Raw genomic sequence first — 27,420 nt, forward strand, 5'->3', positions numbered from 1 at the left:
TGTTGTTGTTGTTGTTGTTGTTGTTGTTGTTGTTGTTGTTGTTGTTGTTGTTGTTGTTTGGATTTATATCCCCCTTTCTCTCCTGCAGGAGACTCAAAGGGGCTGACAATCTCCTTGCCCTTCCCCCCTCACAACAAACACCTGTGAGTGGGTGGGAGCAAAGAAACTCTGGTGAAGCTTGTGGATTAGCTAAGGTCACCTTGTAGCTGAAACGTGTGTGGGAGTGCACAGGCTAATCTAGAATTCCCCCAGATAAGCCTCCACAGCTCAGGGCGGAAGAGCTGGGAATCAAACCGGTTCCCTCCAGATTAGATACACGGACTCATAATCCCTCTGCCTGCGCCCTCGCTGCTCCCTGGCGCCAGTGGACCATGAAGCGTGAATCAGACAGGGGGAGCTTTGGGTTCCCTTCTGTGCGATGCGTCTTGTCTGGACAAGGCAAGAAGGGCTCTTGTTGTCTCAGAACAAGGGGCCGCTGTGATTCCAGTGACGGTTCCAAAATACCTCTCTGCTTACCATCCCGGACCCGGTATAAGACAGGATAGCAACAAAACTTTAGCTCAAGTGTCTGCCTTGAAAATCCTACAGGGCTTGGCTGCGACAGTCTACTCTTTTTCTACCAACAAAGCCTTTGGCTGTCCCGCATTTATTTATTCTATTTTATATATATATTATACCTTTCACTCCAGTGGGGAGCTTATATTATACTACCTCTCTTCCACTTTATCTTCACAACAACCGATTTGAGGTAGGCTGGCCAAGAGTGTAGAATGACAGGTCACCTTAAGTCTCCACGGGCAGAAGGCGGGGACTTGAACCAGATCTTCGTCTCTCTAGCCACTAAACCACACTGCGGCTGCCGCGTTGAGCATTTGTAATCCCAGCAAAGCAATTACACACTGGCGCATGAGCTAGCGATTTCACCTAAGAACCTCCATAATTCTAAGCTTTGAAGAGAGAAGTTCATGAACTATGAAGGCGAATTAAAAAAACAACAACACGGGCTGTTAGTTCTTTCTGGTTGGTGGGGTTTGTAGAGAAGTCATGTTTTCGTTTATGCCAGTCTAGTAATGTCATATCCACAAGCCATTTCACTCTGACTTCACTGTGATTTAGAGGGTAGGCTGTGTTGTTTGCAGTTGGACAGCTAGATTTTGAATACAGGACCAATAAGATTTTCAAGATATGAACTTTCTTTCTAAACGAGATACAAGTGTACTGAGAGTCAGTGCAATGATAATGCGTCGAACTAGTCCAGGGGTTCTGCAACCAATGACTCTCAGATGTTGATGGACTACAATTCCCATCAGCCCCACCACCAGCATGTAGTGGCTGGTGGGAAATATAGATCCATCAACTTATCCGAGGCAGCCGCGAGATTGCTGAACCCCAGACTCAGCATCTAGGCTTTTACCCTAGGTTTTAAATCCACTTCTCTGTCAAAACAGCGTGCATACTTGGGTCAATCGTACACTTTCAGCCGAACTCCACCCTTACAGGAAGCTGTTGTGAGGGACAGAGGGAGGAAGTTGAGAATTTTGGGAAACCACCTTGGGTCCCAACTGTAGGGAGAAAGGTGGGCATACATATATACATATACATACATACATACATACATACATACATACATGCAGCCATATATACATACATACATACATACATACATACATACATACATACATAACCTATTTCCCCAAATATAAGACGCCTTGGCCTCTGGACATCTAGGCACATTTGGCGGTTAATAGAGACTACGCCATGCCTCCCTTTTTTTTTGGGGAGGGAATTTTAAAACTGGAATGCTGGACGCCACTTATATCTCTATTTTACTGAGATTAGTTGTACAATTCTTTGGAGATTAATTTTTTTTAGTTTTTTTATAGCTGCTTTTAAATGTTTAACTATTTTATATTGTTGCACCTATATGCTGTACCTTAGAGCCCTTGAGAGGGATAGAAGTGATATATAAAAGCCTAATAAAATAAATAATAAATAAATAATCCCCTGAAAATAAGACATAGTAGAGGTTTTCCTGAAGTGTGAAATATAAGGCATCCTCCAAAAGTAAAACGTAGCAAAGTTTTTGTTTGGAAGCATGCCCGACGAACAGAACACAGAAAAATAAGACATCCCCTGAAAGAAATAAGGACATAAAGCATGATCTTTAGATGCAAAAATTAATATAAGACACTGTCTTATTTTTGGGGAAACATGGTACATACATACATACATACATACATACATACATACATACATACATACATACATACATACATACATACATACATACAGCCTTTATTGGCACCATACACAAAACAGTTTACAACCAGAGTAACATTAATATAGCTCAAAATAACCATAACTTAATATAAAAACTTCCCTTTGCGGAAGTACCAATTATATCAAACAAAAACTTAGCAACTGGTAACTCCTGCAGGAGATTCAAAGGGGCTGACAATCTCCTTGCCCTTCCCCCCTCACAACAAACCCCCTGTGAGGTAGGTGGGGCTGAGAGAGCTCCGAGAAGCTGTGACTAGCCCAAGGTCACCCAGCTGGTGTGTGTGGGAGTGTACAGGCTAATCTGAATTCCCCAGCTTTAGTAGGCCCACAAATGCAATCTTTGAGATTTTATATGGGGTGGCTATTTGGATTACTGTAGTGGATAGCTGTCTTGAGCAACATTTAGAAGCTTGAATTTAGAAAAGAAGAAGCGGAAGAAGAGGAGTTTGGATTTATATCCCCCCTTTATCTCCTGCACAGAGACTCAAGGTGGCTTACAAGCTCCTTTCCCTTCCTCTCCCCATAACAGACACCTTGTGAAGTAGGTGGGGGCTGAGAGAGCTCCAAAGAACTGTGACTAGCCCAAGGTCACCCAGCAGGAATGTAGGAGTACAACAACACCATCTGACAAGCTGGAACGGGTCCAGAGGAGGGCAACCAAAATGGTCAAAGGTCTGGAGTCTATGCCGTACAAGGAGAGACTTCGGGAGCTGGGGATATTTAGTTTGGCAAAGAGAAGGTTAGGAGGTGACATGATAGCCATGTTTAGATATTTGAAAATGCTGGGGGGAAGAATTAGGACTAATAAAAGGAAACACTTCTTCACGCAACATGTGATTGGTGTTTGGAATATGCTGCCACAGGAGGTGGTGATGGCCACTAACCTGGATAGCTTTAAAAGGGGCTTGGACAGATTTATGGAGGAGAAGTCGATCTATGGCTACCAATCTTGATCCTCTTTGATCTGAGATTGCAAAGGCCTTAACAGTCCAGGTGCTCGGGAGCAACAGCCGCAGAAGGCCATTGCTTTCACCTCCTGCATGTGAGCTCCCAAAGGCACCTGGTGGGCCACTGCGAGTAGCAGAGAGCTGGACTAGATGGACTCTGGTCTGATCCAGCTGGCTTGTTCTTATGTTCTTATGAAGGGGTGTCATGTTGGGGAGGGAGCAAGCTTGTTTTCTGCTGCTCCAGAGACTAGGACCAGGAGTAATGGATTCAAGGCGATGGAAAAGAGATTCCAGCTAAACATCAGGAAGAACTTCCTGACCATCAGGGCTGTTCAATGGTGGAATGCACTACCTCAGAGAGTGGGGGAGTCTCCTTCTTTGGAGGTTTTTAAAGAGAGGCTGGATGGCTATCTGTCAGGAGTGCTTTGATTGTGTCTTTCTGCATGGCAGGGGGTTGCTGGAGCTTTTGAGATGAAGCCTGCAGAAAAGGGAGTTTGGGGAGGAGAAGTATCTCAGCAGTGTATAAAGTCATAGATTCCACCGTAGGAGGTTAAGAGCTCGTGTATCTAATCTGGAGGAACCGGGTTTGATTCCCAGCTCTGCCGCCTGAGCTGTGGAGGCTTATCTGGAGAATTCAGATTAGCCTGTGCACTCCCACACACGCCAGCTGGGTGACCTTGGGCTAGTCACAGCTTCTCAGGAGCTCTCAGCCCATACACCTCTCACAGGGTGTTTGTTGTGAGGGGGGAAGGGCAAGGAGATTGTCAGCCCCTTTGAGTCTCCTGCAGGAGAGAAAGGGGGGATATAAATCCAAACTCTCTCTCTCTCTCTCTCTCTCTTTTTCTCCAAGGGGTTGGTGGCTATCTCCCGGAGATCAGATGTAATTTTGGGAGGTCTCCAGGCCCCACCTGGAGATTGGCAACCCAATACCCCTACACTCAGACCCCCGGCAGTCGAGTCCTGCGTCACTGGCAGGGCCCTGGCCCAAGGAGGAGGTTCACGGTTGCAGCTGGATAAGGTTCACTGTGAGGACAGCCTCCGTGGACTCCTGGCCACCTCGATGCGGGATGCAATGTGGGCTTTGGCCGCTCTCTCCGTTCTGGAGGTTTTGAGCAGAGCAAGCACAGGAAGAAGACGTCTTTTAAGCGGGCCAGCTGTGCCAAAGGGAGAGGCTTGCAGGGAAGGGGGCGGCGGGGAAGTTGGGGGTGGGAAACCGGTTTCCCTTTGGAACCAGGAAGCGCAGCTTGGAAAAGAACTCCCGTTTTCAGTCCCGTGCAAGAAGTGTTTCCTTCGGCCGTCGGGTGTCCAGGCGCTGACTGGCAGAGGCAGCACTTAAGAAAGCATCCTCCCATAAGGGAGGGAGGGAGGGAGGGAGGGAGGGAGGGAGGGAGGGAGAATGAACTCTTACCAACCTTCCTTTTGCGTCCAAGATAAACAGGACAGTCCATTGCAACCTTCCAACTGCAAATTGCAGCAAACAGCCGGATTTGCATCCAGTAGCATCTTAGAGATTTAACAAGATGCCGGGGGGAAGAATTAGGACTAATCAAAGGAAACACTTCTTCACGCAACGTGTGATTGGTGTTTGGGATATGCTGCCACAGGAGGTGTTGATGGCCACTCACCTGGATAGCTTTAAAAGGGGCTTGGACAGATTTATGGAGGAGAAGTCGATCTATGGCTACCAATCTTGATCCTTCTTGATCTGAGGGTTGCAAAGGCCTTCGCAGACCAGGTGCTCGGGGCAGCAGCAGAAGGCCATTGCTTTCACCTCCTGCATGTGAGCTCCCAAAGGCACCTGGTGGGCCACTGCGAGTAGCAGAATGCTGGACTGGATCGACTCTGGTCTGATCCAGCAGGTTCTTTCTTATGTTCTTAAGGCCATTGCTTTCACATCCTGCCTGTGAGCTCCCAAAGGCACCTGGTGGGCCACTGCGAGTAGCAGAGTGCTGGACTGGATGGACTCTGGTCTGATCCAGTAGGCTCTTTCTTATGTTCTAAGATGTTAGGAGCATTTATTTTTGACAAAGTTCCTCACCAGAGACTATTGAGAAAACTCAGCAATGAAGGAATAAGAGGGGAAGTCCTCCTATGGATTAAAAACTGGTTGAGAAACAGGAAGCAAAGAGTGGGTGTAAATGGGAAATTCTCACAATGGAGAGATGTGGGGAGTGGTGTCCCCCAAGGATCCGTATTGGGACCAGTGCTCTTTAACCTATTCATAAAATGATCTGGAGGTAGGGGTGGGTAAGCGTGGTGTAGGATTTGCAGATGATACCAAATTATGTAGGGTGGTTGAGAACCACAAAGGATTGCGAGGAGCTCCAAAGCGGGACCTTGATAAATTAGGTGAGTGGGCTCCAGAAATGGCAAATGCAGTTCAATGTAGCAAAATGCAAAGTGATGATGCACATAGGGGCAAAAAAATCCAAACTTCACATGCGCTACAGGGGTCAGTGCTATCAGTCACAGACCAGGAAAGGGAGATTTGAAGCGTCTTAATTGATAGTTCCATGGAATGTCAACTCAATGTATGGCAGCTGTGAAAAAGGCAAACTCTATGCTGGGGATAATCAGGAAAGGAATTGATAATAAAACTGCAAAGATTGTCATGCCCATATATATAAAGCCGTGAGATGCGTTCACACTTGGAGTACTGTGTTCAGTTCTGGTCACCACATCTCAAAAAGGATATTGAAGAGATAGAAAAAGTGCAGAGAAGGGCAACGAGGATGATTGAGGGACTGGAGCACCTTCCTTATGAGGAAAGGCTGCAGCGTTTGGGACTCTTTAGTTTGGAGAGGAGACGTCTGAGGGGGGATATGATTGAAGTCTATAAAATTATTCATGGGGTAGAAAATGTTGACAGAGAGAAATTTTTCTCTCTTTCTCACAATACTAGAACCAGGGGGCATTCATTGAAAATGCTGGGGGGAAGAATTAGGACTAGTAAAAGGAAACACTTCTTCATGCAACGTGTGATTGGTGTTTGGAATATGCTGCCACGGGAGGTGGTGATGGCCACTAAACTGGATAGCTTTAAAGGGAGCTTGGACAGATTTATGGAGGAGAAGTCAATCTATGGCTACCAATCTTGATCCTCCTTGATCTGAGATTGCAAATGCCTTAACACACCAGGTGCTCGGGAGCAACAGCCGCAGAAGGCCATTGCTTTCACATCCTACATGTGAACTCCCAAAGGCACCTGGTGGGCCACTGCGAGTAGCAGAGAGCTGGACTAGATGGACCCTGGTCTGATCCAGCTGGCTTGTTCTTATGTTCTTATGTTCTATTTACTTTAATTATACTCTACCTTTAGCAAGATTTAATAACTTGCCATCTGCTTTACTTGAGGGCAGGTTTCAAAAAATACCAAGGGCTGAAAGATTGTGCCTATGCAATAGTGCACAAGTGGAAACGCTAGCGTACACTATGTTTCACTGCCCAAATAGAGTATACTTAAGGTATAAGCATCGAGTATTGTTCACATCTTCTAACAGATGACAGATGACCAAAGGATAAAGCATTTTTTGGATAACTCTAATCAGGATTTTTCTGAACCAGTTGCTAAGTTTTTGTTTGATATAATTGGTACTTCCGCAAAGGGAAGTTTTTATATTAAGTTATGGTTATTTTGAGCTATATTAATGTTACTCTGGTTGTAAACTGTTTTGTGTATGGTGCCAATAAAGGCTGTATGTATGTATGTATGTATGTATGTATGTATGCCCCACCTTTCTCCTCAGTTGGGACCCAAGGTGGCTTCCAAAATTCTCCTTTCCTCCCCTCTGTCCTCACAACAGCCTTGTAAGGTGGGTTCGGCTGAAAGTGTACGATTGACCCAAGTGTACGCTTGCTTGACAGAGAGTGGATTTAAACCTAGGTCGCCCAGATGCTAGTCCAGGGGTCTGCAACCTGCGGCTCTCCGGATGTTGATGGACTACATTTCCCACCAGCCAATTGGCCATGCTGGCAGGGGCTGATGGGAATTGTAGTCCATCAACATCTGGAGAGCCGCTGGTTGCAGACCCCTGGACTAGTCTGACGACATTGCACTGACTCTCAGTACACTTGTATCTGTTGAAAGTTCATATCTTGAAAATCTTATTGGTCCTGTATTCAAATCTAGCTGTCCAACTGCAAGCCAACACAGCTACCCTAAATCACAGTGAAGTCAGAGTGGAATGGCCAGGATATGACATTACTAGACTGAAAACGCAAACATTATGACTTACAAACCCCACCAACCAGAAAGAACGCAACAGCCCAAAAGTTGTTGTTTTTTTAATTCGCCTTCATAGTTCATGAACTTCTCTCTTCAAAGCTTAGAATTATGAGGTTCTTAGTGAAATGCGTCTGCGCAGTGTGTAATTGCTTTATGGGATTGCTGCCGTCTTAACGTGGCCGCCAGTGTGGTTTAGTGGTTAGAGAGACGAAGATCTGGTTCAAGTCCCCGCTCTGCCGTGGAGAGACTTGCTGGGTGACCTTGGGTCATTCACAAACTCTTGGCCAGCCTACCTCACCGGGTTGTTGTGAAGATAAAGTGGAAGAGAGGAGTATAATATAAGCTCCCCACTGGAGTGAAAGGCATAATATATATATAAAATAGAATAAATAAATGTGACAGCCAAAGGCTTTGTTGGTAGAAAGAGTAGATCAAGTCGCAGCCAACCCTGTAGGATTTTCAAGGCAGACACTTGAGCGAGTTTTGTTGCTATCCTGTCTTATACCGTCTGGGATGGTAAGCAGAGGCATTTTTGGAACCGGTCCTGGAATCACAGCGGGCCCTTGTTCTGAGACAACAGAGCCCTTCTTGCCTTGTCCAGACAAGACACGTACAGAAGGGAACCCCAAGTCCCCTGTCTGATCTACGCCATGGTCCACTGCGCTAGGAGCAGCAGTGGCGCAGGAGGTTAAGAGCTCGTGTATCTAATCTGGAGGAACCGGGTTTGATTCCCAGCTCTGCCGCCTGAGCTGTGGAGGCTTATCTGGGGAATTCAGATTAGCCTGTGCACTCCCACACACGCCAGCTGGGTGACCTTGGGCTAGTCACAGCTTCTCGGAGCTCTCTCAGCCCCACCCACCTCACAGGGTGTTTGTTGTGAGGGGGGAAGGGCAAGGAGATTGTAAGCCCCTTTGAGTCTCCTTACAGGAGAAAAAGGGGGGGATATAAATTCAAACTCTACTTCTTCTTCTTCTTCTTCTTCTTCTTCTTCTTCTTCTTCTTCTTCTTTATAAGAACATAAGAACAAGCCAGCTGGATCAGACCAAAGTCCATCTAGTCCAGCTCTCTGCTACTCGCAGTGGCCCACCAGGTGCCTTTGGGAGCTCAAATGTAGGATGTGAACGCAATGGCCTTCTGCGGCTGTTGCTCCCGATCACCTGGTCTGTTAAGGGATTTGCAATCTCAGATCAAGGAGGATCAAGATTGGTAGCCATAAATCGACTTCTCCTCCATAAATCTGTCCAAGCCCCTTTTAAAGCTATCCAGGTTAGTGGCCATCACCACCTCCTGTGGCAGCATATTCACGTTGCGTGAAGAAGTGTTTCCTTTTATTAGTCCTAATTCTTCCCCCTAGCATTTTCAATGAATGCCCCCCTGGTTCTAGTATTGTGAGAAAGAGAGAAAAATTTCTCTCTGTCAACATTTTCTACCCCATGCATAATTTTGTAGACTTCAATCATATCCCCCCTCAGCCGCCTCCTCTCCAAACTAAAGAGTCCCAAACGCTGCAGCCTCTCCTCATATGGAAGGTGCTCCAGTCCCTCAATCATCCTTGTTGCCCTTCTCTGCACTTTTTCTATCTCCTCAATATCCTTTTTGAGATGCGGCGACCAGAACTGGACACAATACTCCAAGTGCGGTCGCACCACTGCTTTATATAAGGGCATGACAATCTTTGCAGTTTATTCTCAATTCCTTTCCTAATTATCCCCAGCATAGAGTTTGCCTTTTTTACAGCTGCCATGCATTGAGTTGACATTCCCATGGAACTATCAACTAAGACGCCTAAATCCCTTTCCTGGTCTGTGACTGATAGCACTGACCCCTGTAGCGTGTATGTGAAGTTTGGATTCTTTGCCCCTATGTGCATCACTTTACATTTTGCTACATTGAACTGCATTTGCCATTTCTGAGCCCACTCACCTAATTTATCAAGGTCCGCTTGGAGCTCTTCGCAATCCTTTGTGGTTCTCCACCACCCTACATAATTTGGTATCATCTGCAAACTTGGCCTGCAGCTACCCACCTACTTCCAGGTCATTTATGAATAAGTTAAAGAGCACTGGTCCCAAAGCGGATCCTTGGGGGACACCACTCGACATCTCTCCATTGTGAGAACTTCCCATTTACACCCACTCTTTGTTTCCTGTTTCTCAACCAGTTTTTAATCCATAGGAGGACTTCCCCTCTTATTCCTTCATTGCTGAGTTTTCTCAACAGTCTCTGGTGAGGAACTTTGTCAAAAGCCTTTTGGAAATCCAAGTAGACAATGTGCACCGGTTCACCCCTGTCCACATGCCTGTTTACACCCTCAAAGAACTCTAGTAAGTTTGTAAGACAGGATTTGCCTCTGCAAAAGCCATGCTGACTCTTTCTCAGCAGGTCTTGCTTTTCTACATGTTTTATAATTTTATCTTTAATGATAGATTCTACTAATTTACCAGGAACAGATGTCAAACTGACTGGCCTGTAATTTCCCGGGTCCCCAGATCCTTTCTTAAAGATTGGTGTGACATTAGCCATCTTCCAGTCTTCAGGGATGGAGCCTGATTTCAGGGATAAGTTGCATATTAAAGTGAGAAGATCAGCAATTTCATGCTTGAGCTCTTTAAGAACTCTTGGGTGAATGCAATCTGGGCCAGGGGATTTGGTAGCATTTAGTTTATCAATGGCTGCCAGAACTTCTTCCTTGTCTACCACTATGCCAAAGAGCCAGGTATAAAAACATACAAGGGAGTATTAATATGGAACGTTCTAAAAGAGTTTGTTCATGTGATATGACTACGGTTGAAACACTTGACCGTTCTTTGTTTCTGTGCCCTAAATACAATAAGATACGCATGAAATACATGAATTCCATTTTCTTGCAATGTTCTCAGTGGCGTGAGTGTTATAAGATACCCAATCTCCTGAACAGCTCTGATGTGCTCTTTTGTGAAACTGTTGCAAATTTTATACTGGAAATTAGTCATTTTAACAGTATTCCTTAACCTTGTTTTGTTTTAAAATTTGGTCCTGTTTTATATGCCAGTAAAGGCTTGTGTGTTGTACAAGGGAGTATTGCCTCAATGTATGCGTGCGTGTTTTTAAAATAGTCCAAAAATAAAGCGTGTCTTTGTTCTTCTTTCTGGCCCTTCCTCCAGGACTGGCCGTTTGATGACGGGGCCCCCCCACCTTCCAAAATCGTCGACGACTGGCTGAACCTGCTGAAGACTAAGTTCTGCGAAGATCCCGGCAGCTGCGTGGCCGTTCATTGCGTGGCTGGCCTGGGACGGTAAGCAGAGGAACGTCCCGAATCTCAGGGGAACGGGATCGGCGTCCTTCTGTTCCGTGCTGTGTGTATTGACATTTCTAAATATAGATCCATGGAGAGATAGACAGACAGACCAGCTCCATTAGTCACCCACATTCTGAATGCAGTGGAAAGATTATGAATTTGCACTTCATTTCTTTATTTATAATTCCCCAGTTGGGACGCAAATCCGGCTTAGAACGTTGTTCTCTTTCCCCTACTTTCTCAAAACAACAACCGTGTGAGGTAAGCCAGGCTGAGCGCTCACGGCAAGCCCAAGGTAGCCAAATGAGCTTCCATGATAGAAGTGGGGGTTAGACCCAAGTCTCCCCGGACGACCCTCGTCTAACACTATATCCCAGTGATGGCGAACCTATGGCACGGGTGCCAGTGGTGGCACTCGGAGCCCTCTCTGTGGGCACGCACAAGCAGAGTGCCCCCTCCACACATCTAGGCTGGCCTGGGCCACTGGGCTCGATTATTAGCATTAAACCTCAGACCTAGTTTTGAGGAAGCAGTGTAGGTAACCCTGTTAAGCGCTGTTAAACTAAAGCGCAATCCTTTACCTGGGAGTAAGCTTGGTTGCTGGCAATGAGGCTTGCTTCTGAGTACACCCTCCTAGGGTCGTGATTCATCTGTTGGAAGAGTTGCATGGTTGCTTCAAAGCAAAGCCACTGACTACCACCAAGCTTACTCCTGAGTAACGCACGTCTTGGAGCCAACCGTTTTTTCTAAACTAAAACCTCAGTATTCAGGTTAAATTACCATGTTGGCACTTTGTGATAAATCAGTGGGTTTTGGGTTGCAATTTAGGCACTTGGTCTCGAAAAGGTTCGCCATCACTGCTATATCCACTATATCACTCCAGATCGCCATTGTGCAAGTTTGCGGGAGATTTTCTGTTCATGGTTATCGTGCTTTCTGCATGTTTGGCAGCAGATCGGCCCAGGAACTTGAGCCATGCCCTTTGGTGGCCCCTGACCTTGTTTGGACAATCTCTTTGGACCCTTCCGCACACGCCAAATAATGCGTTTTCAAACCACTTCCACAACTGTTTGCAAGTGGATTTTGCTATTCCGCACAGCTTCAAAGAGCACTGAAAGCAGTTTGAAAGTGCATTATTCTGCATGTGCGGAATGAGCCACAGCTCCTGAAATTTTACCAGACAATTCCCACGTGGGCTTGAAACTATTTTCAAGCCCACTATTTTCAAGGAGCAGCAGTGGTGTAGTGGCTAAGGAGCAGTGGCTAAGAGCAGGTGCACTCTAATCTGGAGGAACCGGGTTTGATTCCACTCTCTGGCGCTTGAGCTGTGGAGGCTTATTTGGGGAATTCAGATTAGCCTGTGCACTCCCACACACACCAGCTGGGTGACCTTGGGCTAGTCACAGTTCTTCTGAGCTCTCTCAGCCCCACCTACCTCACAGGGTGTTTGTTGTGAGTGGAGAAGGGCAAGGAGATTGTAAGCCCCTTTGAGTCTCCGACAGGAGAGAAAGGGGGGATATAAATCCAAACTCTTCCTCTTCTTCTTTTAGGAAGAAACGTTTTAAAGATTGTGTGGCTGCACGTTCTGTCGCGGGGGCAGTATTTCTGAAAAATCCGATCTAGGGCATTTTAATTTTCACCATATTCCAAGAGGTTCAGGGTAGAATATGTCATTCTCCCTTCTTCTATTCTATCTTCACGTCGAACCTGTAAGGTAGGATAAGATGAAAGAGGGTGACTGGATAAGGGAGCCCTGCAAACTTCAGGACGAGGGGGCTTTGACCTGCGTTCTCCCTGAGACCAGTCCCACAATCTAACCATTACACTGCACTAGAATACGTTAACACACATGAAACTGTCTTTTACTGAATTAGACCACTGGCCCATCAGAATCTGTATGTCTACTCAGAGGCAGTGGCTGTTAAGGTCGTAGAATCTTGGGCCCCTTTCCACACGGGGCCAAAAACAGCAGCCCAGGGATGGAAAAACACCGGTCCTTGGGGAGCTGTTCGCACAGGCAGCTGCAGCAGCGCTGTCCTGTGCGACCCCGAGCGACGTGAAGGCGCCGCTTTCCACCTCCCTTCCCAAGGGAGGTTTTTGGAAAGCGCCACCTTCCCATCGGCGCGGTGCAAACAGCACCACGCCAAAGACACCGCTTTCCCGTCCCCCCCCCACTCACCTCGTCCTCCAGCGTCAGTCTGGAGGGCTTCTGAGACCCGCCCATGCTGCCCTCTGACCCCTGGAGGTCAGAGGGCAGCATGGGCGGGTCCCTGCAGCCCTCCAGACCGACGCTGGAGGACAAGGTGAGTGGGGGGGGTGCCGGCCTACGGGGGCTGCTCGCACATTCCCATGTGAACGGCCCCCTCTCCTTCACCTGAATAATTTCTGCTAGTGGAGAGGCCGTGTGGAAAGGGCCATAGAGTTGGGGGAGACCACCAGGGCCATCCAGTCTAACCCTCTGCCATGCAGGGAACACACAGTCAAAGCACTCCTTGCAGATGGCCCTCTAGCCTCCAAAGAAGGATACTCCACCACACTCCAAGGCAGCGCATTCCGCTTTTGAACAGCCCTTACTGTCAGGAAGTTCTTCCTTATGTTTAGGTGTAATCTCTTTTCCTACACCTTGAATCCACTACTCCGTGTCACAGCCTCCGGAGCAGCAGAAAACAAGCTTGCTCCCTCTTTGATATGACATCCCTTCAAATATATAAACATGACTATCATGTCGCCCCTTCACCTTCTCTTCTCCAGTCTAAAAGTAGCTGGCTTCCTACCTGGGTCTCAGGTGGAGGTCTTCCGCATCGCTGACTCCCTGGTCCTTTTAAATCGAAATGGGAGTTGAAGCGGGAACCTTCTGTATACCAAACTGATGAGCAGCGACTGAGCTACTACCTCTCTCTCTCCGTCTCGGCATCGTTCAGGCCTGACTAATACATAGCTGTTATTCACAGTATCTTTTGGCTTAAAACAAGCTTGGAACATCTGCCAGCAGTGTTACGTTTCTCCCCCGCCGTTCCTCTGAGGGGCTTCAGGCCGTGCACATAATTCTCCCCTCCTCCGTATCATCACAACCACCTTACAACCGACGTTTGGCTGGGAGGAAGTGTAACCTCAGCTTGTGGGTTCTGTGGGGCAGAACTTGGAATGAGTTTGCAACAACGATTTTAAAAAACAAAATGGTTTACTTTCTTAACATATAACACACAGCATCAACATTTAACATCACACTTCAAGGTCCTGTTCAGGTTGCATTTTCAAGTCCTTCTATTTACAGTCTACTGATACTGCCAAGTCCAATTCTTCTTTGCAAGTGGGTTGGCTCCTGAAGACTCCAAGGGCTTGATGAACAGGATTCAACATGATGAAGGTTTCCAGGAGAACTCTCACCCATTACAACCACAAAAAGAAACCCTGAAACAATAATCTCCAACATTTACAACATAGCAAAAATAAACAACTACCTTCCCAGTAGTTCCCAACAATATTGCAGTTACCTTAACAAGGTGTTAAGGGCTTATACAACCAAGGTCCGAGTCTGGTAGCCTCGTCTCCTCCAAACTACATGAGCTCTGCAGCCTTCTGCTGCTTTGAGTCTCCACCCCTTTCTGGGTCAACCCATTCTGAGCATGGGGGTTACAGAAGTAACTAGCCGATGGTCAGCACTGTGGCTTTACTTTACTTGTGATTTTTATCCCACCCTAACCTGGCCAAAGACCGGGCTCAGGGCAGCTCCCAACACACTATACAAAATACGACATGAAACGCAAAAATGTATAGAATGCAATAAAAAAGTTAATGTACTCATCCTCTTAACAAGAAAAACATCATACAAATTCCCCAAGTTTGGCGCTGCCGCATTTCTTGTCTTATTTTCCAAAGAGGGTCTTATTCCATAATCCTGCCACATCGGCGTAGAAAATTCATCCAGTTATTTTGATTGTGTGTTCCTGCACGGCAGGGGGTTGGACTTGATGACCCTTGGGGTCTCTTCCAACTCTGTGATTCTGTGATCATGTGCATACATGAATCAGCTTGTGGCTTTCGAGACCCTTCTCCACAGTTGCAGAATATGTGGGGGGAAATTTGATTTGCTTGTAAGACACACACACACACCCCAATCCCCCCTGCAGTTAGGACAATGCAGATCTGAAAAGCACTAGATTCTCAAGCAGAGCCAATGAATGTTACTTTTCAGCAAGTCGCAAGAAAACCTTTCTGAGTTTCTCCAATCTCATATTTTTGTTTTTAGCAGGCTGGTAAGAGTGTTCCCAACCGTCAACCTTTAATGTTCTCTCTGGTCCCTCTTTCCTAGGGCTCCTGTTCTGGTGGCGCTGGCTCTGATCGAGAGTGGAATGAAATACGAAGACGCCATTCAGTTCATTAGACAGTAAGTGCCTGGCCTTAAACCTCCCAGCTGCCTGCAAATAGCCAGACGAATGGCCAGGTGTCTGCAGAATGGCTCGGCTGGGCAGCGTCTTCTGGCGTTCCAAACAGGAATTGCTGGTGGCTACAGAGGATCCCACCATCGTGAGAAAAAGGGGGTGATAACACAACCACAAGAAAGAACAGGGAGGAAAAACAAAAGTGCCACAGGGTATGCTAGATTCAAGTCCAGTAGCACCTTGGAAATGGACAATATTTTGGAGGTTTGAGCTCTCCAAAAATCTTATTGGTCTCTAAAGTGCCACTGGACTCAAACCTGTCTGTTCTACGGCAGACCAATGTGTCTGACCTTTTTCTATGTGGGGGAGCATTGAAGTGTGAGAGTCCCAACTGTGGTACAGCCCTGATGCAGGATAGCAGTTTCGTCTGGTGTGCTGTGTGGTTTCCGGGCTGTACGGCCGTGTTCTAGCAGCATTCTCTCCTGACGTTTCGCCTGCATCTGTGGCTGGCATCTTTAGAGGATCTGATAGGAGGAATGGAAAGCAAGTGGAGTATATATACTGGGAGGTCAAAAGGGGAGGGCCTCTGAATAGAGTAGCCTGGTATGTGAGTTACAAAGAAGTCTGTAGCCTGGGAGTAACAATGAAGATAGCAAGGTCCTCACAGTATATATACTCCACTTGCTTTCCATTCCTACTATCAGATCCTCTGAAGATGCCAGCCACAGATGCAGGCGAAACGTCAGGAGAGAATGCTGCTAGAACACGGCCATACAGCCCGGAAACCACACAGCACCCCAGTGATTCCAGCCGTGAAAGCCTTTGACAATACAGTTTCGTCTGGTGTTGGGGGACAGTTGAGTCCCTGGGCGTTGCTCATCTTGTTTGCCAAACCGACACCTCTCGATGGTCCCTAAGCTCTCTTCCCCGTAGCGAGGGACGGGGATCGGGTATCATCCTCATGTCAGCCGATCATCTGGGGCTCAGGAAGGACTGAAATGACCCCTTTTGCAAAAACTGACCAGGCAGAATGCAGAGGATTATGGCCCATCTGGTTTCCTAGCTCGACTTGGCGAGCGTAGCTATGCGGCGCTCTTCCTTGGAGCTAATTCCCGTCGTGAGCGGGAGCAGCTCTCTGGCATTCGCTGTCAGTCTTTCCTCTAATTCCTTGAGCACAACGTGCTGCCCAAATGGGGACTCGTTCGGCCTGTCTGGTGCGCTCAGCTGAGGCCTTTGGGCTTCGGAAAGACTAAAGGGATTTGGCTGGAAGCCTCAAGGCGCACTTCTTCTTCAACCATGAGGAAAGGCAGAGTATAAATGGGGTTTTTTTTAAAAAAAAATTTGCATTGTGTAAGTATAAACTTAAATCTTCATGCAAGAAACACAAATAAAATTACGCAATTCAGAAATACAATATGAACATCCTTCTTTCTGTCCCAACTTTTGACTTCCGAGTGTACAAACTAAGTATGGTTACTAAAAAAAAAGGAAGATAATCCATTCCAACTTTAATAAAACAAATGCTTTGCAAATCTAAATTAGTCTGGATGATAAACTAAAGATCCTCTAAATAGCATCCAAAATAATGTATTTTTAAATTATATTTCTCATTTAAATAGGTTACCCATAGATCCCGCTGGTCTTTTAAACTGCCTGTATTTTCTAGTTCAGCGTGGCCAGATAATTTCGCTATTTTTACTAATTGCAGTATAAATGTTTTGACAAATAATGTTTCGACAAATAATTATTTTTTTAAATCTACACCTGGAATCCAAGCACTGTGGCTCCCACTTCTAGAAGAAGAAGAAGAAGAAGAAGAGTTTGAATTTATATTTATATCCCCCCTTTCTCTCCTGCAGGAGACTCAAAGGGGCTTACAATCTCCCAGCCCTTCCCCCCTCACAACAAACACCCTGTGAGGTGGGTGGGGCTGAGAGTGCTCCAAGAAGCTGTGACTAGCCCAAGGTCACCCAGCTGGCGTGTGTGCGAGTGCACAGGCCAATCTGAATTCCCCAGATAAGTCTCCACAGCTCAGGCGGCAGGACGGGGAATCAAACCCAGTTCCTCCAGATTAGAAGTCTGGGTCAGGAAACCCTCAGTTTCAGGCAGAGCCCCAAACGTGGTTCCCGCTCCCACTCTGTTGCTCACTTTGACCTTTGACTGCGTTGACTTTTCCAGAGCGTGGCCTAGTGCGTCTCTCCAGCTGCCAGCGTTCCTGACAAATTGTTAAAGTTTACGGGATCTCAGTGGATCGTTCCCGGCTGTGATTTGTCCTCCTCCGTTCTACAGCACTCCTGAATCCTTTGGAGCAGCAGTGCGCGTAGTGGTTAAGAGCGGGTGCACTCTAATCTGGAGAACCGGGTTTGATTCCCCGCTCTGCCACTTGAGCTGCGGAGGCTTATCTGGAGAACCAGATTAGCCTGTGCACTCCAACACACGCCAGCTGGATGACCTTGGGGTGGTCACAGTTCTTTGGAGCTGTCTCAGCCCCACCCACCTCACAGGGTGTTTGTTGTGAGGGGGGAAGGGCAAGGAGATTGTAATCCTCTTTGAGTCTCCTTACAGGAGAGAAAGGGAGGATGTAAATCCAAACTCTTCTTCTTCTTCTCTTCTTTGACCGAAACCGGTCACTGTGGGAGGAAACCAAACCGCTGGCCAAGAATACGTGACAACTGGCTAGTTTTTGGACCGCTGACCTGACCTCCTCCGTGTTTCCCCTTCCCAGGAAGCGCCGCGGGGCGATCAACAGCAAGCAGCTGACGTACCTGGAGAAGTATCGGCCGAAGCAGCGGCTCCGTTTCAAGGACCATCAGAACCACAAGAACAAGTGCTGCATCATGTAACCTCAGTTTTAAAAGAAACAGCCTCTTGCCAACACATGTACACATGTGACACAACACAGATAGACGTGCAGGGAGGGCTCGATGTTGTCCTTTTCGTTGGGGCTGTCTTGAAAAGAATTGCTGTATCCATGACTCTCTTTTGAACCTGGGAAGAACGGCAGCAGATCCCGGCCCTTAGAGCTGGGGCGGCCAACCTGTGGCGCTCCAGATGTTCATGAACTACTGTTCCCATCGAGCCCTGCCAGCATGGCCATCAAGCCCTACCAACGTGGCCAATTGGGGCTGATGGGAATTGTAGTCCATAAACATCTGGAGCGCCATAGGTTGGCCATCCCTGCCTTAGAGGCAAAGGACTTCTCCTCTCTTTCTTCCGCAGATGCTGCCTATGAGCTGATCTCTTGGTGATGACAGGGTTCCCGCCATGCAATAACTCCCGCTGCGTTCCTAAGGCTCATAGAGGGGCGCTGTCAAGTTGACAGGGATCTATCTGGCCACCCTGGGCTCACTCCTTGCTAATTTCCATCGTCTCCTGGAGTCAGATTGGAGGTTTTTGGTGAGCCGAGTGTGGCACAGAGACATTGCCCAGCCTCAATCTGGGAAGAATGCGTGCCCCCCCCCTTTTTTTTTCCTCCCCGTCCCCGCTTGATTGACAAGGTACTTAGCTGCTCTTAGGGGTGGAAAACTGCAGAGGGTAGGTGAATTGGATGGTGTAGGGAATAGTGGCTCATGGCACGGGCTGGGGGCGGGGCTCTCGATTGTAGCTTTCAGCGTAGCCGCGAGGCTCTTATTGTAATTGTTGAATTTAACCCACGTTGGCAGAGGTAGAGCTCCGTCCTCCTCCCGTGCCCCACATTGCAGCAAAGTTGCTCGCCCGTCCGGATCTCAGAAAAGGGAAGCACGTGGTTTGTAGAAGATTCTGATCCGTGGCATTTTTGTCCTCTTAGCTACAGGGGCAAGGGTGTGTGTTTCAGAATCGTGGTTTTTTGTGCTTACAAAATTTCTGCCCGTCGCTTGGAAAGACACCAGAATCTTGTACATGACTTGTAGATTGGGGGGGTGGGGGATCAAGTGATTGAATTAAGAACATAAGAACAAGCCAGCTGGATCAGACCAGAGTCCACCCAGTCCAGCTCTCTGCTACTCGCAGTGGCCCACCAGGTGCCTTTGGGAGCTCACATGCAGGATGTGAAAGCAATGGCCTTCTGCTGCTGTTGCTCCCGAGCACCTGGACTGTTAATTGAATTAAGTGATTGGATTGAGTTGAATCGAATCACTTAATTGAATCAAGTGATTAATTGAATCAAGTGATTGAATTGAATCAAATGATTGAATAGAACCATCTGATACCCACCCCCCCACCCCCCCAATTGGCACCCGCAGCACCTAAGCCCGTGCTTGTGCAAACTTTCTCCACAGATGTCCAGAACAGGAAAAGATGCTTGCGAAGCCTAGACGAGCTAGAATTAGATTTTTTTTAAAAAAAAATCAATGTTGGAAGGAGCCAAGAGAACAGGAAGTGAGAAGAGGAGAGGATAAGGGTAGAGGTGGAGGGGGGGATGGCGCCCAGGGTAACACCTGCCCCACGTGCCCCCACCCCCCACTTACCTTAGCCAGTGGGAGCTTGCCACAGGCCACCCCTCAGCCCAGCCAAAGCAGCAGCGCGACGGAGCCAAAGGGTACCCGGTGGCGGCCCAGCCAGGCTGCTCCTTCGGCAGCAGTTCCGCCAGCTGAGGGCAGGTCAGGGCTGAGGGAAGAGGTGTTGAGGGCAATTCTCCGCCCCCGCTCCCCCCCACGTGACCAGCTGCCATGCACCTGGGGAAACGTGACCTCACATGTCCCCGTGAGCGCTCCGCCTCAGGATAAGGGAAGACCCCAAAATGATCTCTTTGACCTCACCGACACTCTTCCTGGCATCCGCCAAGGGTTTTTACATTTTGGGTGGTGTCAGGTGGGCTTCTGCCCAGCGAGGCTTCTGTTTGTCACCTTGGCAGCGGTCGCCACCACAGCACAAGGGCCTTCACTGTGCGACTAAAATTAACCAAGGCCGCCATTTTGTGGGTCAACCCGCTTCCTGCGGCGGCCATTTTGTGGCTGCACAAACCACCTGGGGTCAGAATTCCAGATGTGCCTTCAGGCCCCAAAAGGCTAGGGACGCCAGGGATGAGGAATGAATTAGTCCCTTCCCCCATCCCCACCCCTCAATTTCGTGAGGCTTGCCTCAAGACCTGCACTGCCAGCAGTTTTGAAGGGGGGGGTAGGCTAATAAATCTCTTCTCGTTCTTCGTAGGTTGTGAGACGGGACCAGAGACTCTTAAAGCTTCTGGCGGGCTGTGCTTTTCTCTCTTCTAGAGCTCCTCAGCTGCCCTTAGCTCACAGCTGCTTCGCTTCTTCCATTAAACGTCAAAAATGAGGTCACGTTTTCCGCCACCCTCTTTATGATGTAAAATTGTGCGGATGCTGCCCGCAGCTTAACCAGGTGCTCAAACACTGGCTCAGTTGTTCGGCTTGCTTGCAAAAGCATCCTGTGTTTGTATTACCTTCTTGGCTGGGCCTTGCAGTGTTTTCCCAATTGTTGGTTACCGGTAAGAATGGTTCCCGGGCCATCTTTGACACCAGCCCGCTTTTGTGGCGGCGAGGATGCGTAGCTCGTCCAGCTTGGTGCCAGATCCCACCAGAGGGAAAACCAGAAAGGGTCTGGGAGTCCTATTCCAGATCGAAAATATGACATCCTTTCAAAATATAATTTTTTAAAAAAGAAGGCCTCTTTAGAACCACCTCTCTCTTCGACTCTTGTTTGGAGTTCCCGGCCTCCAGCACCAGGTCATCAACACCCGGTACCTTTTAAGCACAATCTCAAGGGCACCACGGCCTGCTAAATTGCCCCTTTGAGGGGAAGGAGGCCAACAAATCTAACTTTCTGCCCCACCTGCCTTCTTTTCCCACCCTCAACACCACAGTTCTCTGCAAGCCTGCCTGCATCTCCTTCTTGAGTAGCTGAGCCAGGGTGTTCCACTCAGAACTCCCGTTGGGTGCTTTAGAGAGGTACACAACATCCAGCTTCTTTCTTTCCGTGTAGCAAAAGGCAGTTCCCTGCAATAGATTCTTGGCGAGGCACGGCAACGCTGAGCCCTTCCCCACGGCATGGCACACGACTAGTTCCCATGTGCCACTGCCTGACCGAAGTGGTAATCTATGTGCGGGCAGTGACCTTTTCAAACCTGGCAGCTCCGATTCTGAACACCAGCGTCCTCCTGCCTGTCCCCCATACAGAGCCACAGAAGTGTCACCAGCGCTGTGAAAACCAGACACCACATCTTTTCTGTGGTTCTGCTTTTTAATATTCTGTTCTGCTTTTAATGCAGAAACCCCTGGATCTTCGGCTGCTGCGATTATGCTATTTTCAGTCAGCATCTTCCTCACAACAGTTAGACTCAAGTCCAGATTTGGGGAGGTATAAGTTTTTGAGAGTCAAAGCTATCAGCGTGATGTAGTGGTGAAGAGCAGGTGCACTCTAATCTGGAGAACCAGGTTTGAGTCCCTGCTCTGCCACTTGAGCTGTGGAGGCTTATCTGGTGAACCAGATTAGCTTGTGCACTCCCTCACGTTCCTGCTGGGTGACCTTGGGCTAGTCACAGTTCTTCGGAGCTCTCTCAGCCCCACCCACCTCACAGGGTGTTTGTTATGGGGTGGGGGAGGAGGAGATTTGAGTTTCCTTACAGGAGAGAAAGGGGGGATATAAATCCAAACTCCTCCTCTTCTTCTTTTTGTCAAATCTGTAGCTTTGACTCTTGAAAGCCACAATCTTGTCGGTCTCGAAGGAGCCGCTGGACTCAAATCTAACTGTTGTACTGCAAGTCAGCATGGCTACTTTCCTTACCATAGGGTGTGTTGTTCCCACCAGCCAGATGTGCTGCCCCTATGAACATTCACAGCCTCAATTGGGTAGGGGTATGTGTGCCATGAACCCCACTGTGCTCCCGATGAATTCCCCCTCCAGCCTACAAAGGCACGGCTTACAAGTGGAAGGGATAGAAAAAGATAGGGAGGGTCTCTCGGGCTGACCAAACAAGACCGGATGTCTTCTCCTGAGCCAGAGGTTCTGAATAGGGGAGTGGTCTTAGCCAAATGGATGACTGAAAACCAATCAACTGTGCCCCTGCTTTGCCTCTCAATTCTGGCCGAATTTGGGAGTTGTTTACATTGGGCTGGATCATGTTAATGTCTGGGGAGGAGGGGGGGAGGGTGGAATTACTAAACTGCTTTGTGCTGCAGGTCTGTTTTTGAGGGGAACGGCAGTGTTTGAATTCTTCCCCAGCGAATGACTTCCTGCATGTAGAAAACTAACAGGGAAAGGATTCAGCAAAGCCTCTTCTCTGGTGTTCTCTGCGAAGGGAGGCATCGTGAGTCCTAATTTCTCCCCTGCCCCCCCAAAAATAAGGAGATCCCAAAATTGTATTCCACCTTCCTACCTAAATCAGTACCACCTCCAACAGTGATGGCCTATCAGTGGCACGTTGGCTGACTGCATTCAAAGAATCTTTCTTCTGGCTCCCAGTGGCTTTATCAAGAAGCAGCGAGTCCCATTTCAGTGGCATTTTGATGTTTCAGGGCATTTTGATGTTCAGGGAAATACGGTTTCCCCTGTAGATGCTCTCCTGTTCCATTCTTTCCCACCCAGGTTGATGATTTCAAACTGTCCCAGCTAAGCGATGCTAATGTTGCAATCCAAGTTAGCAGGTGATTTTGACCTCCAGACGTTTGCCTGAAGCAGAGGTGCCCGTGGCACCTATGAACTCTTTTTCTGGCACTACTAAATGTTTTTAGAAGATAGGCGGGGCGAGGTGTAGCTTCTGATTGGCCAGTGGAGATTCATTTGGCAGCAGCTGGGGTCTCTGCCCAAGGATCCTCACTGCGTGTCTATGGCTAAGCGGGGGGCGGAGCCATTTTGTGGCTTGTTCCGCCTCCTGCGGCAGCCATTTTGTATGGCTTTGCCCATAACCTGTCAGAATTCCAGTGGGGTTTGCAGGCTCTAAAACAGGGGTAGGGAACCTGCGGCTCTCCAGATGTTCAGGAACTACAATTCCCATCAGCCCCTACCAGCATGGCCAATTGGCCATGCTGACAGGGAGTGCTGGATAGGCTATCTGAGCCACTACTCCAAAGGTTGAAGAATATTTGGAAAATATAGAAGTCCCCGGAGGGCAAATAGTAAGATTAACTGAAGCAATGGGGGTGCTGAGGCTGAGATCTGTGAAATGGTACATTTTATCCTGTGCTCCACCAAGAGTGCTTTAAAAAAAATTGTGTTAAAAAAAAAGACAAATTCCCAAGTTTTCTGAACAGGTGTCTTCTGAAAGCATTGCTTTCCCTTGAGTCAAGTACCTTGGCAAAACTCTGTAGGTTTAAACATTCACAGAACCTCTTCTGAATACCGTTTCAGCCAGAAACGGACATACCAGCATTTTAAATAGCCTTATAGTAGGGACATCTTGAATTTTGAAGCAAAATAAAATCTCGTGTGAGTACTTTAGCCAAAAGAGACTTGTAAAACAAGGGAGGGGGAAGTTGCGTTGCCTGTGTGTGTTTATGCGTGTGTGTGTTTTCCGAGTAATGTAGAACCAAACAGATGTTCCTCGACGGCTCTGTGCTCTGAAGCCCAAAGCGTGGGACTTGGAGCGTTACGCCGTCTTGTTCCTCTTCTGCCAAGCTTCGATCTGGCTTACGACCACATCCAGGAATGTGAATTTGCACAGCCAAAATGAAGTGGCTCTTCTCCCTGGTTTTGTCATCGCAAAGTGACATCTGCTAGAATTCAGAATAAAAACGAAAAAAGCCAGTCCCCGTTTCCCCCAAAATACAGGGCAGCCACAAAGAAATTTCTTTTCTATTTACTACTACAAGAAATGCTTGAGTTCTTGCATTTGAAAGTAACCCATCAAAGTTGAGAGCTGTCATCTTGAGCAGCAGTGGCGTAGGAGGTAAAGAGCTCGTGTATCTAATCTGGAGGAACCGGGTTTGATTCCCAGCTCTGCCGCCTGAGCTGTGGAGGCTTATCTGGGCAATTCAGATTAGCCTGTGCACTCCCACGCCAGGTGGGTGACCTTGGGCTAGTCACAGTTCTTAGGAGCTCTCTCAGCCCCACCCGCCTCACAGGGTGTTTGTTGTGAGGGGGGAAAGGCAAGGAGATTGTAAGCCCCTTTGAGTCTCCCGCAGGAGAGAAAGGGGGGATATAAATCCATACTCTTCTTCTTCTTGATCCTCCTTCCTGTACATACCCCCAGGCAGTCTGGGCAGCCATTTAATTTTGTTTGCCCCCAAGAGAGTCCTTGGAGAGATAGCCCGAGTCTGCTTCTGTAAGTGCACAATGTAATGCTCCAAACGCACTTGAGAAGGAGGGAGCAAATGGTTTTCACATTTCCTGTCCCTTCCCCCTCAAAGAACCTCACACAGAAGTACACTTCTACAACATCTTCATAAAGCCTAAATTGTTCCCTTAATTTCAGCAGCAACATTGGCTAAAACAAACGTCCACTCCTCACTTCCTGCGGCTTGTTGACATGACAGGAAGTCTTCATGGCTGACTGTCTAAAAGAATCAGCTATGTTCTGAGGAGGTCAAATCTTTTTGTCCGAAAGCGGCTAGGTAGGCTGCCTCCCAATTTTAGCTCCGATGTGGATCATGGAGTTCTGGTGCTGGCCCACTTTACAGGGTTGTCGTAAGGATTGCGACAAACTTCTGTGAAACGTTTTGGGAAGCGCTGTATAAATGCTAAGCAAGGGGTGTCTGTAGAGGCAAGTTGAAGGTTTCTGGGGAAGAGAGAAACGGTGGGTTGCAAGAAGTCAAATTATCCCCAATTTAAGGCTTTACTGTTGACTTCACACACCTGATTTCATGCCGTGTCAAAAGCAGGGGACTGTTCACCTGCCATTTCTTCCCATGGTGCTCTGGGACGGCTGGATTTGAATCCAGTACCACCTTAAAGCTCAACTAGATTTCCAGCGTCTTAAGTTTTCAAGAGTCAAAGCTGTCTGCTGAATCTGTTCGAGGGAGCTTCTGCACGGGAAAGCTTATAGCCCAAAAATCTCGTTGGCCTTTAACGTGCTTCTGAACTCGGAACCTTGCCGTTCTACTGCAGACCAATGCGGCTGTGCTCACAAGGTCGCTGCTGCTTCCTTTCCATGCGCACACCATTCGGGGGGGGGGGGGTGGGGGGGGGGGGGGGTGGGGGGGGGGGGGGGTGGGGGGGGGGGGGGGTGGGGGGGGGGGGGGGTGGGGGGGGGGGGGGGTGGGGGGGGGGGGGGGTGGGGGGGGGGGGGGGTGGGGGGGGGGGGGGGTGGGGGGGGGGGGGGGTGGGGGGGGGGGGGGGTGGGGGGGGGGGGGGGTGGGGGGGGGGGGGGGTGGGGGGGGGGGGGGGTGGGGGGGGGGGGGGGTGGGGGGGGGGGGGGGTGGGGGGGGGGGGGGGTGGGGGGGGGGGGGGGTGGGGGGGGGGGGGGGTGGGGGGGGGGGGGGGTGGGGGGGGGGGGGGGTGGGGGGGGGGGGGGGTGGGGGGGGGGGGGGGTGGGGGGGGGGGGGGGTGGGGGGGGGGGGGGGTGGGGGGGGGGGGGGGTGGGGGGGGGGGGGGGTGGGGGGGGGGGGGGGTGGGGGGGGGGGGGGGTGGGGGGGGGGGGGGGTGGGGGGGGGGGGGGGTGGGGGGGGGGGGGGGTGGGGGGGGGGGGGGGTGGGGGGGGGGGGGGGTGGGGGGGGGGGGGGGTGGGGGGGGGGGGGGGTGGGGGGGGGGGGGGGTGGGGGGGGGGGGGGGTGGGGGGGGGGGGGGGTGGGGGGGGGGGGGGGTGGGGGGGGGGGGGGGTGGGGGGGGGGGGGGGTGGGGGGGGGGGGGGGTGGGGGGGGGGGGGGGTGGGGGGGGGGGGGGGTGGGGGGGGGGGGGGGTGGGGGGGGGGGGGGGTGGGGGGGGGGGGGGGTGGGGGGGGGGGGGGGTGGGGGGGGGGGGGGGTGGGGGGGGGGGGGGGTGGGGGGGGGGGGGGGTGGGGGGGGGGGGGGGTGGGGGGGGGGGGGGGTGGGGGGGGGGGGGGGTGGGGGGGGGGGGGGGTGGGGGGGGGGGGGGGTGGGGGGGGGGGGGGGTGGGGGGGGGGGGGGGTGGGGGGGGGGGGGGGTGGGGGGGGGGGGGGGTGGGGGGGGGGGGGGGTGGGGGGGGGGGGGGGTGGGGGGGGGGGGGGGTGGGGGGGGGGGGGGGTGGGGGGGGGGGGGGGTGGGGGGGGGGGGGGGTGGGGGGGGGGGGGGGTGGGGGGGGGGGGGGGTGGGGGGGGGGGGGGGTGGGGGGGGGGGGGGGTGGGGGGGGGGGGGGGTGGGGGGGGGGGGGGGTGGGGGGGGGGGGGGGTGGGGGGGGGGGGGGGTGGGGGGGGGGGGGGGTGGGGGGGGGGGGGGGTGGGGGGGGGGGGGGGTGGGGGGGGGGGGGGGTGGGGGGGGGGGGGGGTGGGGGGGGGGGGGGGTGGGGGGGGGGGGGGGTGGGGGGGGGGGGGGGTGGGGGGGGGGGGGGGTGGGGGGGGGGGGGGGTGGGGGGGGGGGGGGGTGGGGGGGGGGGGGGGTGGGGGGGGGGGGGGGTGGGGGGGGGGGGGGGTGGGGGGGGGGGGGGGTGGGGGGGGGGGGGGGTGGGGGGGGGGGGGGGTGGGGGGGGGGGGGGGTGGGGGGGGGGGGGGGTGGGGGGGGGGGGGGGTGGGGGGGGGGGGGGGTGGGGGGGGGGGGGGGTGGGGGGGGGGGGGGGTGGGGGGGGGGGGGGGTGGGGGGGGGGGGGGGTGGGGGGGGGGGGGGGTGGGGGGGGGGGGGGGTGGGGGGGGGGGGGGGTGGGGGGGGGGGGGGGTGGGGGGGGGGGGGGGTGGGGGGGGGGGGGGGTGGGGGGGGGGGGGGGTGGGGGGGGGGGGGGGTGGGGGGGGGGGGGGGTGGGGGGGGGGGGGGGTGGGGGGGGGGGGGGGTGGGGGGGGGGGGGGGTGGGGGGGGGGGGGGGTGGGGGGGGGGGGGGGTGGGGGGGGGGGGGGGTGGGGGGGGGGGGGGGTGGGGGGGGGGGGGGGTGGGGGGGGGGGGGGGTGGGGGGGGGGGGGGGTGGGGGGGGGGGGGGGTGGGGGGGGGGGGGGGTGGGGGGGGGGGGGGGTGGGGGGGGGGGGGGGTGGGGGGGGGGGGGGGTGGGGGGGGGGGGGGGTGGGGGGGGGGGGGGGTGGGGGGGGGGGGGGGTGGGGGGGGGGGGGGGTGGGGGGGGGGGGGGGTGGGGGGGGGGGGGGGTGGGGGGGGGGGGGGGTGGGGGGGGGGGGGGGTGGGGGGGGGGGGGGGTGGGGGGGGGGGGGGGTGGGGGGGGGGGGGGGTGGGGGGGGGGGGGGGTGGGGGGGGGGGGGGGTGGGGGGGGGGGGGGGTGGGGGGGGGGGGGGGTGGGGGGGGGGGGGGGTGGGGGGGGGGGGGGGTGGGGGGGGGGGGGGGTGGG

General features: G+C 51.7%; 1 protein-coding gene across 3 annotated transcripts in view; it reads left to right on the forward strand.

Moving 5' to 3' along the window:
• PTP4A3 (protein tyrosine phosphatase 4A3) overlaps positions 1 to 21,527 on the forward strand; it is a 152,963-nt gene extending 131,436 nt beyond the window's left edge. For all 3 annotated transcript variants that reach the window (XM_048508101.1, XM_048508103.1, XM_048508102.1), the window contains 4 exons: positions 10,596 to 10,726; positions 15,042 to 15,116; positions 17,837 to 17,950; positions 20,242 to 21,527. In XM_048508101.1, the coding sequence (XP_048364058.1) occupies positions 10,596 to 10,726; positions 15,042 to 15,116; positions 17,837 to 17,950; positions 20,242 to 20,248 (327 nt within the window). In that variant the 3' untranslated portion in view covers positions 20,249 to 21,527. The remainder of the gene's footprint in view (positions 1 to 10,595; positions 10,727 to 15,041; positions 15,117 to 17,836; positions 17,951 to 20,241) is intronic.
• The last annotated feature ends 5,893 nt before the right edge of the window (positions 21,528 to 27,420 follow it).

The sequence above is a fragment of the Sphaerodactylus townsendi genome, linkage group LG09 (assembly GCF_021028975.2).
Source record: "Sphaerodactylus townsendi isolate TG3544 linkage group LG09, MPM_Stown_v2.3, whole genome shotgun sequence".
Classification (NCBI taxonomy): Eukaryota; Metazoa; Chordata; class Lepidosauria; order Squamata; family Sphaerodactylidae; genus Sphaerodactylus; species Sphaerodactylus townsendi.